Genomic DNA, 18,197 nt, shown 5'->3' with positions numbered 1-18,197 from the left:
GTGCTGAATAATACCAAGGAAGGATCTTTCATGTTTATATACCAAACGTTTGTGTAAGGCGAGGTCTGATTGCGCGCGGCGCGTCTGAGTAACACGCTATGCTAATGACGGTACTTTTCCATATACGTACCTAATTGATAAAGATATATATATTAAAACAATAAGACCAGACTAAGAAAAGAAATACTAATGTAATCAAATATAGATAGGAAACTGATCATGTAAAAGACTTACCGACAGCTACTATGTAAATTAAATAGTATAATATATGTAAATTAATAGAAGTCGTGGTGGCGACAGCTCAAGTACCTATGACTGAGTGGGTTCGATTCCAGGTCAGGCAAGTACTAATGCAACTTTTCTAAGTTTATATGTATGTACTTTCTAAGTATATTTTAGACAGCAATGACTGCGTTTCGGAAACAACGTTAAACTTTTGGTCCCAGAAGCCAGCAAGTCTGACAACCATATTCTGTATTAGGTCAGATAGTCGCTCCTTGTAAAACACTGGTACTCAGCTGCATCCGGTGAAACTGGAAGCCGACCCTAATATAGCTGGGAAAAGGCTCGGAAGATGATGACATTATGTAGATTAGAATGAAAAATCTTTACTGCCTCTTTTGATACGTATTATCCGCATAATAAATTAGATACAACTAAGATATAAGAAAATACATAATTATATAACAACTTCCCTGTCCCTTGAGTCATATGTGATACGAACCGATTGTTTTACTATTGTGTCTCCATCGTGGACAGAGAAGTGGGTAAAAGATTTATAATCATATCTTAAGGCCTGCATTATAATATTCCCATTTAAGGAAACTCCGATACGGATATTGACGCATAGCATAATATTATGCATTACGATAAATTATTCCATTACAAATAAATATTACGTGAAAGACGAGCACTGCATTTTCCGCTTACAGTGGGACCCCGGATCAACGTTCAAAAAGTGATAAGACCAAATGAATTACTCGAAGGAGTTAGGTCGACCGTTTTTTCGCAAATATTTCCCTATTCCCATTACGTATATTGTTTACGTATTTGTAATTCTTTTTTGAAGTGCATTTGTAAGTCATCCTTGTGTATGAGACAACTGCCTCTCTGACAAAACGCATTACCTAAGCTAAAAAATAAGCTAAGAAGAGACAGAAGGATTTTTCGTGAAAAACGATATTACTTTTATCTTTTTTCACGAAAAATTCTTGTTTGTGTAAATACAAAGGTTTCCCTTACCTAATTACATTAGAATCTTAAGTAATGTGGGGCATCTAAATAAAAACCGCCTCTGGTAAACAATCTACGGCATCACGCGTGAATGGCTGGACCGATGAAGCTGAAAATTAGAGGGGAGGTAGCTTAGACCCGGGCAAAGGATGTAGGACAGTCACCATCCGGCAACGGGAAGCGGGTGGAAGCAAGTCAATCAAATATTTGATTCGAGAACCCTTATACCTACTCTAATCCTAAATTTTGATTCTGGTTTGTTCCATTGTTCTTTTTTATGTACCAACTAGTTTTAGAAGTGAAGACTTGTAATTGGCTGTCAGTTAGTCACACAATCATCATCATCAAACATCATATTATATGGCACTTAGCTGTAAGTCTTCCATACTCAGAAATAAATAAATATTGTCCATATAACACCTGTTAGGTACCCTTAACCAGATCATTCGAGGTACTCAAAATATTCCGATTGGTTTTAGTAACCCTTGGAAAGATACCGTCAAGACGTCATGTGTAAGAGGAATTCAGGATATCCCTCGCTCTGGTGAGCAATATGTTCTAGAAAAGGACGTCTCGTCGCAACGTCATCATAGAGGAAAAATGCACTTCTTATGCAAATGTTTACTTACCTAAGAGCAATAATTAAGTGACGTATATTTTCTACTGGTTGGTCTTTGTTGCTCGTCATGAAGAGTGTTAATGGCAAAGAAATTGAACTAATTGTCTTATGGACCAAACGTAGTATTTCTCAACTAACGGTTTTCCCCGGTTTCACCCACGACCAGTGGGAGCTAGTAAATATTTAATGTTTTGTGAAAATAAAAATGCGGACTAATTAGAATCACATATTTTTAACGCTGCCATCACGCCTATAGCAGCATCACAAGCAGGACCAACCCTTACGTGCTCTAGGCACGGGTGTAGGTATCTTCACCAACTTATCAGACTCCAGGTTGCTGTGAGAAAGTTTCTAAAAACCTGAAATAAAGCGATTTTTGTCTGACTTATCAAACCTGAGACCAACGGGGCCAACCATCTCCGTAAGTTCCAAATCGATTCGTTCAGTCCAGGATCTTTTAAGGTTCCCTTTAAACGTCATTGCGTTCTGCTGTTTTACAGTTTCACTGTAACTACACATTCTCACATCTATACTAATATTATAAGAGTTTGTTTGTTTGTTTGAACACGCTAATCACAGGAACTACTGGGGCCCGATTCTCCTAATTTTACTTAAGCGACCTTCGATTGACGTTCGACTCGATTCGACTGAGATCCAATCCCGACTCGATTACTATTGAAGCGTATGTGGCATTCCGCTATTTTTTCTTTGAAATAAACGTTTTTATTCTTTTCTGTCATTCAATAATGAATCATTTTGTCTGCAAATGTTTTACGATTGCAAAATGATTGCACGGCAAACTACCGTATAGACCAAAATTACCAAAATAGCATACCAATCGCACACCAATCAAATGTCAATCGAATACGATTGGTCTTTTATTAGTAGCAGAATGCCCGATATGGTTAAAACTGCTATTGCGATCATATCTCTATTCGATTACTATTCGATTTTGACATTATTAACTTAGGAGAATCGGGCCCCTGGTCCGATTTGAAAAAATATTTTAGTGTGAGATAGCCCATTTATCGAGGAAGGCTATAGGCTACTTTTTATCCAGGTGCGGGCAGTAGGTAACTCCCATGGGACGCGGGTGAAACCGCGGGAAAACAGCTAGTTTATAATAAAAACATCGCGCACTATTGAAGCCTTATACATTTAACCCCCTCCTTTTTGGGAAAAAAATAAATAAGTCTCATTACTTTTAGGTTAATTCCCGATTGTAAGTATAAGCAAGACAATTTCGTTGAGTCCCCGTTAATTTATCAGCATGTTATCATTGTAGTGGTTAATGTTTCCTGCAAGGATAGACCCCTGGAGAGCTCTATCGGTTACTAACAGGCTTCGGTGGGCCATGACAGGAATACTTAGTAAATGTATTTGGTTTCCTGATTGTGAAAGTAAATGCTAAATATAAGATTGAGACTTCAATTCTTAAAAATAGTCATCAGACTTACATGATTTCGGTAGCCTACCTGATTTGCAATGGGTATTCTCTATTCAAATTGGTATAAAATTTCATTTTAATCGGTTCATTCATTTTGTAGTGAAACTTATTTATTACAATACATATTATAAGAAAATTCCATAAGATAAATTACGATATAATAAATATAATTAACATAAGTACCTACTTAGGTAGGTACATGGTTAATATTGTTAGTTATACTTCTCGGTCGAAATAAATCTTCGAGCCATTTTGGTACATCAATAAGGGCCGATTAAGGTCAGGTTTCTGATTAGCAACAGAAAAAACGTCATAGTTTTCAATTAAAAAACTGTGAGGGGAACCCCTATGTGGAGTTAAATTAGGTAATTTATTAATTGTTTCTGTAGGTCAATAACAAATGCCACATTAATCGTCTTTTATCAAAATCAAGGACCAGTAACCGTATTTTTAAGAGTAGGTCACTTCCTCAAAATTAGGGTGCTTCTAGAACTTCAAGAAAAAAGGTTTCGTGTAGACATAACAGTCTAATGTTACCACCAGCGTTGGTTTTTAATAAGAAACTCGAACCCAAATTGTTTTGTAGCACCTAAACTACGAAATGCATTGGTATACCTAATGAAAGAGTGGAGAGACCCACAAAGCATTCTATTCAGATCAGGATTTCTAGACATGATTTATTTAATTACTTTTTCCTTTTTTTTTCATGCTTACATTTATTTGCTTTTATTTACAAATAACTTTTTACAATATCTTAATAATAAATATATATACAACATACAACTAACTTACCTAATAATATACACTTACTATAAATATAAATATTTAAAAAATTGCATCAAAAAACTCCTCATCGCTGCCCACCGGGAGTGTACCCAAGAGGCTGGCAGCATTGCCACGTTGGATGGCAATGCTTACTTTTTGGCCAAAATAAAAACCAGCCCTTGGGTCACCTGAAGTGTCAGCAAGTCGCTTAGCGATATCCTTATATAAGAGATGAACACTTGGACCCCACGGCCCGAGGGTTTCAACCCCAAACGGCTCAAAGGTATAAGGTGTAATTATAATTACCCCCTTTTTCCTTACATAAAAATATAAGTTATAGTAAGTAACTAATGATATGCAAAGCTGACTCGGTACGTCTTTAACGAAGATGAGAATATCAGAATGCGGATGCGAAACATCGAATGCGAAACGACAAACTTGACAGATTAACCATCCATCAAAACGTCACTATTGACAGCGTCAACCCGCAGGTTTTGTTTACGTTACGAATTCACGATTTCTAATTAGTTTATAAAAACGCGATCATTCCTTAACACCTTGACATACAAAGGTGTAATTAAATTGTGGAATCAATTTTTAATAAGGACCGAAACAAATCCATAAAATGGAAAACCTGAAAAACATTTGGAAACCGGAATGTAAGTTGATGATCGGGACCTTTATGATAGTATTTTATATATAGGGCATATTTTGATGAATTTATTGGGTTTTTTCAGTGTATCGAATACAAATGGAAGCTCCGAAGCCAAAACGAATGGTTTGTGATAATTTGGACGATAGACCGGAGTTCTACGGGCGAGAATACCACGGTGTAATGGGTCATAAGGAAGCCACTTCAATTCTTGAAAATGAACCCGATGGTGCCTTTCTAATAAGAAAAGGCAGTCAGGGCAACGATTTCTTTACGTTAACTCTAAAGTAAATATTAATTTTAATATTTTTGTACTTGAAAATAATCTGTTATTTTTATAGTTATTTTGTTTTAAAGTATTAACATTTCAATACTTAGTCATAACTTAGTAACTTGAAATTTTAAATATAATTTTTCTACCAAATATACCTGTAAGTCAAATTAGATGAATTAATAAATACTGTAAGTCACTGTAATATACAGGGTTCAGGGATATAAAAGGCAAAATTATACCAAATAAAAAAAAAAACATATTTTTGAAATAATTTGAATAATATTTCAGATTTGATGGCAAAATTCATCACTACAAATTGTACTACGATGGGTCACATTACATAGGTGCTAAACGCTATGACACCATCTATGACTTGGTGGCCGATGGGCTGGTCACGTGCCACATGGAACTGAAAGCTCATCATATCTTTGAGATGATCAACTCTAGAGCAAGCTACCCTGAAAGTCCATATGTTACGTTAAACAGACGGAAGTTAAACACACTTTCTAGGATGCAACAGTAAGTATTTATGGAAACTTGTTTTAAATATATACAGCTTTACCACAAAAACTTACATCTGTTGAACGCTTGTTTAAGAAAAGTGTGGCTGCAAAACGGGCCTTATTTTAACGTCATAATCTGACATTTTTTAGACAAGTGTTCAATACATGTTTAAAAGTTTTTGTGGTACCATACATATTTTTTAACTTGCATTTTTTCCTAGTTTTGTAGTTCATTGGTCAAACAGGAGGGCAATTTCAAAATATAATATTATCATGATAGGAATTACATACTTTTTCTTGTCCATTTATGGATATGACTATTACAATGTTTCAATATTATAACAGTTACATAAGAAAAGCAAGATTGAATAAATAAAACATTATTTTATTTCTATGACTAACCTATTTTTTAAGCATTTATTGTCTGATTGCAGAGCTTCAAACAACGCCAGCCCAATTATAACCACAAAGACTGAAAACAAAGTGACCACAGACGAAGATGGAATGAAGAAACCTCCTTTTGATCTCACACCATCCATAGAGGATAATCCTCTAGTGGTGAAATACTCTAAATCACATAGTTTTAAAGTACACACGTTTAAAGGACTGAATTGGTGTGAATTGTGTGCGAATTTCCTGTGGGGATTCACCGCTCAAGGGGTGAAGTGTGAAGGTAATGATTGATTTTGAAATTATTTATTTTTTTGTTATATATTGTGAAAATATGTGGGAAAGTACTGTTCAAAGACTAAATTTTTACAGATGTACTCGTAAAAATCTTTACAATGTTCATTCTAATGTTATTCATTACGATTAATTAGCATTATCTAAATACTATATACCTAATAAAAGCTCAGATTTTACAGAGTGCTTTTATATCAAACCATGTATAATCATTTTATAGCAGTAGGTATAGTTATACAAACACATAAATATGTAAAACTGCACCTTTTTAAGGAAAAATTTAAATACCATTCAAAATATTATTTCAATTGACATCCGTGTGGGTATGATATGATATTATTTTAATATGATGTTTAGGTGGTGTTTTCCTTATAGGAAAACCATAAAGGTGTTTTAGAGCTATTTAAAACTAACAATGAGCTGATAGGTCGCAAATGTCGACCTTGCGCCTGATCTCTCTCCGGTCGTGTCGGATTGACGTCCTGACGGGCTGTGAGACTGCACCTGTGTCTGCGCAAATGCTTGTGCAAATGTGCACTATTATATGTCTTACGCAGCTGGCTGATCTCCTTAGAGACAACAGACCTCCTTAGAGTCACTGAATAAATATTTATCATCTTAAAAATATCCGTTTTCTTTACCATCATTTTCAGATTGCGGATTCATAGCCCACTCAAAATGTTCGGAGCGCGTTCCGAATCACTGCGTGCCTGACTTAAAGAAACTCCGTGGAGTTTTCGGCATAGATTTGACGACGCTACTGAACGCACACTCGAGCACTTTGCCGTTCGTAGTTAAGAAGTGTGTGAACGAAATAGAAGAGAGAGGAATGGACTCTGAAGGGATTTATAGGGTGTCAGGGTTTGCTGATGAGATTGAGGCTTTGAAATTAGCTTTTGATAAAGGTGAGTAGTTTTTTTTCAGCTGAAGAATGACCCTTGAAGGGCAAACTAGCTTTGGCTCGTGGTTTCATCCACTTATAGTGTCAATGTAGCAATCGTTTTGCTCGACTCTCGATTCTTTTCAATCCTATTTCAGTACTTTTAATAACAATTGTGTATAAGGAAAATATATGTTTAGAACGCATTAATAGTTTTAGAGATCAGTATGGACCATAATCTTTACCTTTCTTGGCAGATGGATAAAAAAAATACCAAATAGGTATATAAGAAAATGTCTGCTTCCGATATCTTGCAAGTTATTCATAAAATTAAACTTCAATTAGGTATTACCTACTTATACATAGATAAAATCTTAAAATAAAATTATTATATTTTGTATGTCTCGACCAGACCACGGGACTACAGGGTCCCGGATTTTTGGAAGGCGAACGTGGGGCCGAAGCCAACACGCTGAAGCCTTTTTGAGTCAACTTTAATGAAATGGTTACAACATTATTAAAATTATCATTATATTCTATTACAGACGGTGAAGCAGCAGATCTCAGCGTGTACAGTAATATCAACGTAGTGGCCGGTACGCTCAAGCTATACTTGCGTCTACTCCCGGTGCCGCTCATTACGTACGAAGTACATCCCAAGCTGGTGCAGGCTATACGTAAGTAGATCATGTACCTATCAGTAATTTTTAAAGTGCCGTACCCAAAGGGTAAAACGGGACCCTATTGTTTTCGCTCCTCTGTCCGTCCGTCCGGCTGTCACCAGGCTGTGTCATGAACCGTGATAGTTAGAGTTGAAATTTTCACAGATGATGTATTTCTGTTGCCGCTATAACAAAAACGAAAATAAAATAAATGTTTCGTAGGGTTCCCATACAATAAACTGGAATTTTGGCCATTTTATAGTATATAGTACGGAACCCTTAGCGCGCGAGTCCGATTCGCCCTTGGCCGATTTTCTTATAATTAAGGACACTTATGTTGGGCTGCGGGATTGTTCGAAAGAGATACCGCGGCCCTGGTACATAAAAGGCCTATGACGGAACACGACGATTTTTAGTCAGTAAGAGTCTGACACTCCCTCACCGCTGCTAACCCACAGCGGGAGGGGTCATATTTGATGATTTTTGACGTCGTTAAAAAAAAGGATACTTACAGGCCCGCCGCTAGCTGTTTGTTCGCCCGCGTGCAAAACTGATTATGCCGCCCTACGACTACATATTATTAGGTATTAGGTACTATAATTTATATTTGTTTACTGAAGTGTAAAACTAAGCCATATAATTATTACAAAAACTTAACTCTTCTTGCCTTTATACAGTATTTATACATACTGTATTTGCGAATTCTTCTATCAACTTTCTTGTATCCAAGCTGGGGGGGGATCCAGGGGGTCCGGACCCCCATTTTATATGTATATCCATGTTTCATTCATAATATTTTAGTGCGCCTGGCGTGATGTAAAACGAACGACAACGAAACGAAATTTTTATAGTTTATGGTCTGAAAAGTTAATTTCAACCAAAGGCTTGTGCAATCATTACCCTAGTGGCCCCTGTGTATTGCAAGATTGTGATTATTAGGTACCAACATATGAATGTCAAAGTACTTAGAACAGTTTATTATTTAACCCAAACTAAAGAACTTAAATACCTATAACAATGTTTTCATTCAGTAAAAGATGTTGATAGCGACAATTTTTTTGGTGGGTTTCATGAAAGAGTCACCCTATAAGACACATGTCATATGTAAGGAAGCGCGAGCGAAGCGAGCGCGAAAATTTTTGTAGTCTAAGGACACAAAATAACTAAAAACTACTGTAAATTAACAAAGCAACGTCAAAAATTAAGAAATGCACAGAAACGAAGTCCAAATATATAAGAAGCCGCGAGCGAAGCGAGCGCGAATTTTTTTGGGGATGCAAAGGGTGACGCCGTTAGAATTGACAGGACACGACCATAGCGAGGGCGGCTTTTTCAAAAATTTTTATTGCTTATCTACTAAATATTTTTATTTCATAATTCAGTCATCAGTAGTTATGGTTTAATTTTGCCGGCCCCTAAATCGTGCCGCCCGGGGCTTTTGCCCTTGATCTTAAATAGTTTTAATTTTGAAAATAAAATGATCTTTCAACAGATGCAACTGAAACCGGCAGTGTAAGTAATATTCTTAGCGCTATTGCTGTGTTCGGTACATGGGCGTAGCCAGCTTTGGGCTCAGGGTGGGGCAGCCCTCCGATTTTTTGTATCTTGAGCCGTTAATCTCAAACTTGTTAATCTCTTAATTTGAGAGGTTTATATTTTCAGGTGCAGAAAATAAACAATCACACGCAAGACAGATTTTATAGTTTTATTTATGAATACTCGGTGTTTATAAATTAAAGTTTTAACTAAGTATATGTATGAGTAATATTACTTCAAGAGACGACGGCGTGGGTTCTGGCAGAACCTGTTAAACACTTCTTCTAAAAAAATATTTTTCGATTGTGAGACCCTTGTTCTGTGCACACTTAGCATACACAGGCCGCTTAAACGATTTTCGTTCATGGTTGAGCGAAGCCACGACCATTTTTTGACCTTCCGTAATGTGCTAAACCAGTGGCTCTTAACCTTTTAGTCATGAGGGTCCATTTTACCAAAAGTCTGTCTTGCCGGAGACCACCTCATCGGTTTACCTAAATTGAGAGTACTTTGATAAAGAATACAAGCATACTTTATAATTAGCACTCATTTCTTTGTTATTTAGCAAAAATTAAAAGTTAGAGATTTTAATTTAATGAGATTTTTGTGACTGCATTCTCTTTACTAATTTCTGAATTTTTGGTACAGTACTACTACTCAAACCTAAACGCATGTCGGCAGTTGTTTAGATAAGCAAATGCAAAGAATGAAAAACTTGCCTATGTAGTTTCCAAATGCGCGAGCGAAGCGAGCGCGAAATTTTTATCGGACTTAAACCTAATATTACGTAAAATTTAGCCCAAACGAAGTTAACTCTTTGTATGTTGACAAAAAAGGGCATATAGTTTCTGAATACGCGAGCGAAGCGAGCACGAAATTTTTATCGGACTTAAACCAAATATTACGTAAAATTTAGCCCAAACGTACTTAACTTTTTGTTTCTTGACAAATACAAAAATAATAAAGTTTCTGAATACGCGAGCGAAGCGAGCGCGAAATTTTTTAAGACTCAAAACCAAAAACTACGTAGAATGTCGCCCAAATATACATTTTCATGAATGGGGGATATACGTCCATACGAAAACCCCCTCGCTCGCATAGGTAAGTCGATAAAAATAAAGTTAGATAACGTATAGCACCGTCGCGCAGCTAAGCTTCATGAACCACTTGGAATGCCTCCAGGAACCAGCAGTGGTCCGCGGACCACCGGTTAAGAACCACTGTGCTAAACGATCGTTCTATTGTACATGGCTGGGCAAGCAAAATAGCGAGCGCGGTTTTTACACTAGGATAAAATTGTATTTCCGAAATTTTGATCACATCTACCAGTTCCATCTCTTTCAATGCATTATTTTTTGGATTGGATGGACGGCTCGGCTCGCTACGCCACATACCATCTATTCTTTTAGGGAATACGGCTCGCTTTCAAATGACGCGCGCACCGCGCACGTTCGGGAACTCGAGCGTGCATTTTGTTTTGATCGCGCTCTTTTCAAAGTCGACAATTTTTTTTGTGCAATAACTTACGAATAGTATGATTGTTGATGTGTTAATTAGAGTTAGTAAAAAAAACATTGTTTAATCAGACACCTTATAGGTCAGAGCTAGGGCCCAGGGTGGGGCAAGTGCCCCAGCTTGCCCCAGTGTGGCTACGCCCATGGTTCGGTAATATTGAAATCAAATCATTGGTAGAAAGATACCGTATTTTTTAAATATAACGTGATAAGTCGATTTGCCACCCCCTAGGACGTGCCGCCCGCGTGCGGTGCACGCCATGCACGCCCGCTTACGGCGGGCCTGGATACTTATGTTGGTATATTTTAATTTTAGAAGCCAAGACGCAAGCGCAGCAAATATCGTTGCTCCGAGAATGTCTGGACTGCTTACCGCCGGCACACTTCAACTGCTTGCAGTACATGGTGCAACATTTACACAGGTACCTATATACACTAGTAGCTTATAAACTTACTTTATGTTTTATTTTATGATTAATCACGGTATGAATTAATTTTTGTTTACCTCCACTTTTTTTGTGTATGTACTGTACTTACCCCATATACTTCCTTTTATAATGTCCTCATATACTCCCTTATGTACTTACCCCATGTACTCCCTTATGTACTTACCCCATGTACTCACTCCCTTATGTACTTACCCCATTTACTCATTCCCTTATGTACTTACCCCATTTACTCATTCCCTTATGTACTTACCCCATGTACTCACTCCCTTATGTACTTACCCCATGTACTCACTTCCTTATGTACTTACCCCATGTACTCACTCCCTTATGTACTTATCCCATGTACTCACTCCGTTATGTACTTACCCCATGTACTCCCTTATGTACTTACCCTATTTACTCACTTCCTTATGTACTTACCCCATGTACTCACTCCCTTATGTACTTACCCCATGTACTCCCTTATGTACTTACACCATGTACTCACTCCCTTATGTACTTACCCCATGTACTCCCTTATGTACTTACCCCATGTACTCACTCCCTTATGTACTTACCCCATGTACTCACTCCCTTATGTACTTACCCCATGTACTCACTCCCTTATGTACTTACCGAATGTACTCCCTTATGTACTTACCCCATGTACTCACTCCCTTATGTACTTACCCCATGTACTCCCTTATGTTCTTACCCCATGTACTCACTTCCTTATGTACTTACCCCATGTACTCACTCCCTTATGTACTTACCCCATTTACTCACTTCCTTATGTACTTACCCCATGTACTCACTCCCTTATGTACTTACCCCATGTACTCCCTTATATACTTACCCCATGTACTCACTTCCTTATGTACTTACCCCATGTACTCACTCCCTTATGTACTTACCCCATGTACTCACTCCCTTATGTACTTAACCCATGTACTCCCTTATGTACTTACCCCATGTACTCCCTTATGTACTTACCCCATGTACTCACTCCCTTATGTACTTACCCCATGTACTCCCTTATATACTTACCCCATGTACTCACTCCCTTATGTACTTACCCCATATACTCCCTTATGTACTTACCCCATGTACTCACTTCCTTATGTACTTATCCCATGTACTCACTCCCTTATGTACTTACCCCATGTACTCCCTTATGTACTTACCCCATGTACTCCCTTATGTACTTACCCCATGTACTCCCTTATGTACTTACCCCATGTACTCACTTCCTTATGTACTTACCCCATGTACTCACTCCCTTATGTACTTACCCCATGTACTCACTCCCTTATGTACTTACCCCATGTACTCACTCCATTTGCTCCCTTATGTACTTTGCCCATATATTCCTTTATGTACTCTCCCCATATACTCCCTTATGTACTTACCCCATGTACTCCCTTATATACTTACTCCATAGTCCTTAATACTAAATATACACTTGGCCGTTTGTTTTACTAAAGATTTATACCTTTTTGTTCGCAGAGTATCTCAACTATCCGACGTGAACAAGATGAGCGCGCACAACTTGAGCACAGTTTTCGCGCCAACTCTAGTCGCCACTCCGCCCGCCATTACCGACCTCGCCTTCGAAATACGCGCCCTACAGGTGCTTATAGAGAACTGCCCGCAAATATATTACGGTAATAAATAAACGGCCTACAGACATAAAGTGAAAGAAGGAAAATACTTCATATCATCATAGATGCCTAGCCTTTTCCCAACTATGTTGGGGTCGGCTTCCAGTCTAACCGGATGCAGCTGAGTACCAGTGTTGACTGCCTATCTGAACTCCTCAACCCAGTTACGAATGAGGAAGGAGACCGATGATTAAGTGGCTTTTACACATTGAAAGGTAGTGATAAAAAAATGTTTAAGTGCGTAGTATGCCAAGGCGTATCTACTTTGAGTTATAGACTTACCTATCTTTTGGACTAAATCATATACCGATTAAATTCAGAAAATCATTATACCTAACCTAAATATTATTAAAATTTGAAAATTCACAACAAGATGGTGGACCATTTTTAAACACTTTTATAAGTATTTTGTGTGCCTACTTCCTTAGTATTTTAATCATATTTTTTTTTTTGTATTACACAAAGACAATATAAAATAGGTTTTTTATTCGTTTACATATTTGTGCTACTGGTGTAGACTGATTTTTATCTTGAAGTAGGTATTAAGAATTTCATGCTCAAATATCATGGTGTGTGGTATTTCACCTTTTGTACGTATGTATCTGAAACATGTTTAATTGAAGGCACTTCATAAACTACTGAACTGACTAAAAAAACTCTCTCAGTGTCCCTGTTTTTCTGTGTGTCCATATATTGCGGAAAGCTATAGGATTTTACCCGGATGCGCGTGGTTGTAATTAACATAAAATATAGCTAGAGTATTGCAAATACATTGAGTATTTGAGCACTTATTAATTCTTATTTTGTAGAATTCCTGACTTTTATAGTGGAAATTGTATTTTAGAAAATTGTAAGCATTTACCTAGATTTAAGTCTTAAAATGAGGCATAAAAGTGCTATTTAAAAATCTCACAAATTAGTTGGTAAGTTAGTTTGTACGTGCAATATTATTTATCTCTTATCAAAAACATTGTGATATCGGAATTTCGGTGTTTCTAAAAGAAAATTTTCTTTTTTACCATTCCAGGTTGTGTACTATTAGTTCTAAGTTTTTATAACCAAAATAAATATTGTTTTAAGAATGAATTCAATGAGGTTTTTAGCACAGACTTGAAACTCATAATAAAAACTTATTTACTCTGTTTTATATCATATTACTATTATTCTAAGAACCTCATTTAGGCCCAGTCTTCAAAGCAGAGAAGGTTTTAAACAACCAATAGAATTTAGTTATTCATATATCCATTATAGCAGAAAAACTCTATTGGTTGTTTCAAAAGTCCTCCACTTTGGTAATAACTTTTTATACTTTTTTATATGTAACCACAATTAATAATCGCTTTATACATAAAATAAAAGATTTAATCGATTATTTGATTGTTTTATTTCATAATAAATTGATAATTATCACAGTTTTTTCCGCTTTTTCTTCGGTTTGCCAGTGTCATTGGTATCAGTTTCACTCTGTTGGAATTTCTTAAGGTCTGCACAAAAGAGTACCTGTAACAACAATATAAATGCTAAGTTATTTTTCATAATAATATTATAAAGCGGAAGAGTTTGTTTGTTTGTTTGAACGCGCTAATCTCAGGAACTACTGGTCCGATTTGAAAAATTCTTTCAGTGTTAGATAGCCCATTTATCGAGGAAGGCTATAGGCTACTTTTTATGCGGGTTCGTGCAGAGGTTCCTGCGGGATGCGGGTGAAACCGCTGGCAGAAGCTAGTTTTTCATAATTCGGGCAACTGTATCATGGATACACAATGTAGGCTTTTTTATTTGCTATTAGCTTCTAAAACTCAGGAAGTACAAATGGCGTAGTTTCTATGTAAAAATACGTAGGCAGTGGCAAAAGGTGTTTTGATGGCTGCCTTTGTATTTTTTATAACTAAGTATTAAAATATTCCGAATATTTTGTAAAATAAGCATGTATTTACAAATAAAGTATGTTTAAAAACTTGCCTAGTATCCATAGCACAAGCTCTGCTTACTTAGGAACTAAGTAACGTCGTGTGAGTATCTGAGGTATATATAAAAAAATAATCACAACTTACATTATGAGCCCACCCCGCCATATCTCCATACAAACTCCTGAAATGGTCTCCTATCTCTGTATACATCTTGTCGGTGACATTCTTCTTGCCTCTCAAATGTGGGAGATAGTTCTGTGCGGCTATCTGATACACATGGGTGTCTACGGGTAACGCTTCCAGGTGATTTAGCGACATTAAGCATATGCAGTCAGCTACCTGAGGAGGATTAAAGAGTTTACGAGAATTTTGACGTTTGCTTGAAGTTAGAAATGCATTTGGAACATCGAGCTTAGAATTATAAGGAGACGCCGTTTTGATATTGACGTATCTATAGTTATATAAATATGAAACAAACTATGCAACATAGTTCTGTCTCACTCTTTCTAAGCAGATAAGTGTATTTGAAAACAGGGACAACAATATTTTTGTGATTGCGTAAAATGGTGACATTTACTTTTGAAATCCTTCTGCGTGCCATATCTGGCCATATATGTCATGGTAGTTGTGCTGTCAAATAGGTGCTCTTCGTGACTTATTTTTGCTATTTTATAGAATATCACTCGTGTTTACTTTTAAGACTTTACTATTTCAATAGTGAAATAATCAACGAATATGCCTATGTGTTGTATTGTGAAGTGTGGTGCTAGGAAGCACCAAAATCAAGCTGGATTGTCTTTACACAGGTTAGGAACCTATTTTTGCTAGAAACTACATAAAATAATTCACATTTTATAAAAAATATGTTACGGGAACATGAATTGATGGTGAAAGTACTTATATTTTGGTTTATTTCTGTATAAAAACCTATATTTAGAAATAAATGTTGTTTACAATAACATGTTATATTGGCATAGTGCTGTGCAGTTGTCATAATAGAATCGATATAATATCCACTTAATAAGTCTGCTTTTACAAATTTTAACATCAGAACTTACTGTCCCTAAGACACTGAGCCCTCAGAGTTGTGTATTATTTTCAACAAAACATCAGTTAAAAACATTTTGATTAAAAAGGCGTATTATAAAATTCAGGATTTTAAAGACATATTTTATTGAAAATAATATGTTATTTTTTATTTTCACATGATGCTTCTACGGCGACCACGGGCACGGCAGTGCTTCCGCACAGACGAGCAAATCGGAATGCAAGTTTCAATATTTGCTTGAGAACTTAGTTACCGAGTATAGATTTCGAATTGTATAAATATGTTTTTCTTAGCACTAAAATTGTTTTGTACAATCGATTAATACATAATTAGCTCCATTTGCATTATATAACTTTCTCATGAATAGCTTGAAAACGATTTTAAATTATTGTATTTTTTTTAAGAGAGTATTCCTTATGGCGTTTCTTGCGGATTCTTCTTCATAGGACCGAATCTTTGGCACCCTGCAACTATTCTGACGTGAAAGAACTTTCATAGGGCTATTTGAAATAATAAATATTTATTATACGAAATATTAAATATTACTTTGCCTGTTTTTTTTTTTTTCAAAGGTATCACCCTACTGAAATGACTCCTCCCATTTGGTTGATGTTGTTGAGGTTATTAGTATCAGTGAAGTTAATGTGATAGTTAGTTCTATGACGAAGAGATTATTTATACTCGGTTATTTTTATGCACCCAGTAAGACTCGTACATACTTCTAACTAGAATACAATATCGATATTTGTTGAATCCGGTAGCGGTACAACCCTAGTAATGGCAGCCATTTTAGTTACGACTGCAGACTGACAGTAGGTGTGCACGTTTTTTTCGTGACATTTCCTGTCCCTATAGTTATATGTCAATGATTTGGAATGAGTGATCAAATAGTTTTTTTTTTTAATATAAATTTATGCTCTCATATCTCGGTTATTCAGCAAAATTATGAGAGATAGGTATATTATTAAATAAGTGCTGCATGTGTTTGCAATACATAGGTAAATTTGTAAGTATTTGTGCATTTATTAATGGTTTTATTTTTAAAACTTAGCAGCTTATGATGCTTTTAAGCTATACTAATATAATGAAGGTAGTTTTTTTAGTTTGAACATGCTTACCCCATGAATGGAGTTCCTAAACACATATGAAAAAATAAAACAGTATTAGCAGCTCATTTGACAAGGAAGGCGTATAGATAATCTTTTTGATTGTTTAAAAAGCTATAATTTCTTATTTATAAAAGTACTAGGTACCTTAGGTCCAATCCCATGTAATTTCATGAGCTCCACTTTAGCATCTTTATACTTCATATCTTGGAGACTGTTGAACCAATCCACGCCGCCCCACTCAACTATCTGAGCTGCAGACTTCTGAATGAACTTAGCACGGTAACCAAAGCCTAGGTTTCTGAGTTCTGATTCCACCTGGAATTTGAAGTACACTTATTTAAGAGAAGTATGGAAATTTTTAGTATATATTGCTATTAATGTAAGGTTTATCATGACTATTTATGGAGGGGTATCACATTAATCAGTAACAAGGCTGCTGTAATGAGAAATATTTTTATCTTTAATATTGGTAATAAGTGGTATCTGTTCAGGCTGAAATCCAAGAAAATAAGGGATCTCCAATAAAATTGCAAAATGTATGGAGGAAATACATTTGAAAAATATATGTTTAGTTTCAATATTTTTTTAATAAATCTGATGATTCTGTGGATGTGGGGAGATTAAGAGGACTTATTTATTTGAGGAAAAAAATAGTAATATAAGGAGAAAATACTAACCCCATTATGAGCTAGTTTCTCAACCTCTGGAAATGCATAGTATGTCTCCCCTTCATATTCACATATTTTCTCTCCATAGTGTGTGCATAGTTTTTCTACCATGGTGGATATCCTGTTAGAATTAAATATTAAAAAAAATTATTACCTATTTAGGAATTTATTTTATTAATCCTTGTATATTTACTTAAAATTAAACTGACTTTTTAAAACTCAAGCCATACACTTCAAAGTGCATAAGCCTAGAAGTTGTTGGCAAAATAAACATAGTTGCTTCCACTTAGGGCTGCCATCCGTCACAGGGGCCGTCCGAGCGGGGTTTCAAGAAGTGTCCGGGGAAAACCCGGACACCTTTCATGTAAGGAAGCACCTCATTGAATTTAATCAAAAAATCATACTTGTCCAGACATCTTCATACTTAGAATGTTCTGTCTCACTTTCTCGATACCGAGAATAAGTGTTTGACCATTATTTTTATTTATTTATTCGATTTACACGGCTTTTACAGCCAATTACCTACATAAATCGTAAACTTAAATTTGAAATGAAAAATAGAAACTTAAAAATAAAAAAAAATAAACTTAAAAATATTATAAAC

The 18,197-nt window shown here is 36.0% G+C and overlaps 2 protein-coding genes across 2 annotated transcripts; one reads left to right on the top strand and one right to left on the bottom strand.

The window, feature by feature from the left end:
* The first annotated feature begins 4,537 nt into the window (after positions 1–4,537).
* LOC124639725 (N-chimaerin) lies at positions 4,538–14,230 on the top strand. Its single transcript, XM_047177185.1, has 8 exons — positions 4,538–4,723; positions 4,802–5,003; positions 5,279–5,509; positions 5,928–6,166; positions 6,831–7,082; positions 7,603–7,734; positions 11,086–11,191; positions 12,704–14,230. Exons 1-8 carry the CDS (start codon positions 4,690–4,692, stop codon positions 12,870–12,872), a joined length of 1,365 nt encoding a protein of 454 aa, XP_047033141.1. The 5' UTR covers positions 4,538–4,689; the 3' UTR covers positions 12,873–14,230.
* On the bottom strand, positions 14,224–18,095 carry LOC124639726 (N-glycosylase/DNA lyase). The gene is made up of 5 exons (XM_047177186.1): positions 17,803–18,095; positions 17,603–17,714; positions 17,070–17,240; positions 14,913–15,107; positions 14,224–14,358 (listed from the first exon to the last, which is right to left on the bottom strand). The coding sequence occupies exons 1-5, from the start codon at positions 17,865–17,867 to the stop codon at positions 14,266–14,268; spliced, it is 636 nt and encodes a 211-aa protein (XP_047033142.1). The 5' UTR covers positions 17,868–18,095; the 3' UTR covers positions 14,224–14,265.
* Positions 18,096–18,197: the final 102 nt, after the last annotated feature.

The sequence above is a fragment of the Helicoverpa zea genome, chromosome 19 (assembly GCF_022581195.2).
Source record: "Helicoverpa zea isolate HzStark_Cry1AcR chromosome 19, ilHelZeax1.1, whole genome shotgun sequence".
NCBI lineage: Eukaryota > Metazoa > Arthropoda > Insecta > Lepidoptera > Noctuidae > Helicoverpa > Helicoverpa zea.
This window is presented reverse-complemented; position numbering and strand designations above follow the sequence as displayed.

What these genes read in the sequence shown, in the direction of transcription:
- LOC124639725 (XM_047177185.1), top strand. Translation starts at nt 4,690, where the DNA reads ATGGAAAACCTGAAAAACATTTGGAAACCGGAAT. An exon ending in ACACTTTCTAGGATGCAACA is followed by an intron (nt 5,510 to 5,927) that starts GTAAGTATTTAT and finishes GTCTGATTGCAG; the next exon opens with AGCTTCAAACAACGCCAGCC. An exon ending in CAAGCTGGTGCAGGCTATAC is followed by an intron (nt 7,735 to 11,085) that starts GTAAGTAGATCA and finishes TTTTAATTTTAG; the next exon opens with AAGCCAAGACGCAAGCGCAG.
- LOC124639726 (XM_047177186.1), bottom strand. Translation starts at nt 17,867, where the DNA reads ATGTTTATTTTGCCAACAACTTCTAGGCTTATGCACTTTGAAGTGTAT. An exon ending in TATGGCTTGAGTTTTAAAAA is followed by an intron (nt 17,715 to 17,802) that starts GTCAGTTTAATT and finishes TAATTCTAACAG; the next exon opens with GATATCCACCATGGTAGAAA. An exon ending in AGAAACTAGCTCATAATGGG is followed by an intron (nt 17,241 to 17,602) that starts GTTAGTATTTTC and finishes TTCAAATTCCAG; the next exon opens with GTGGAATCAGAACTCAGAAA.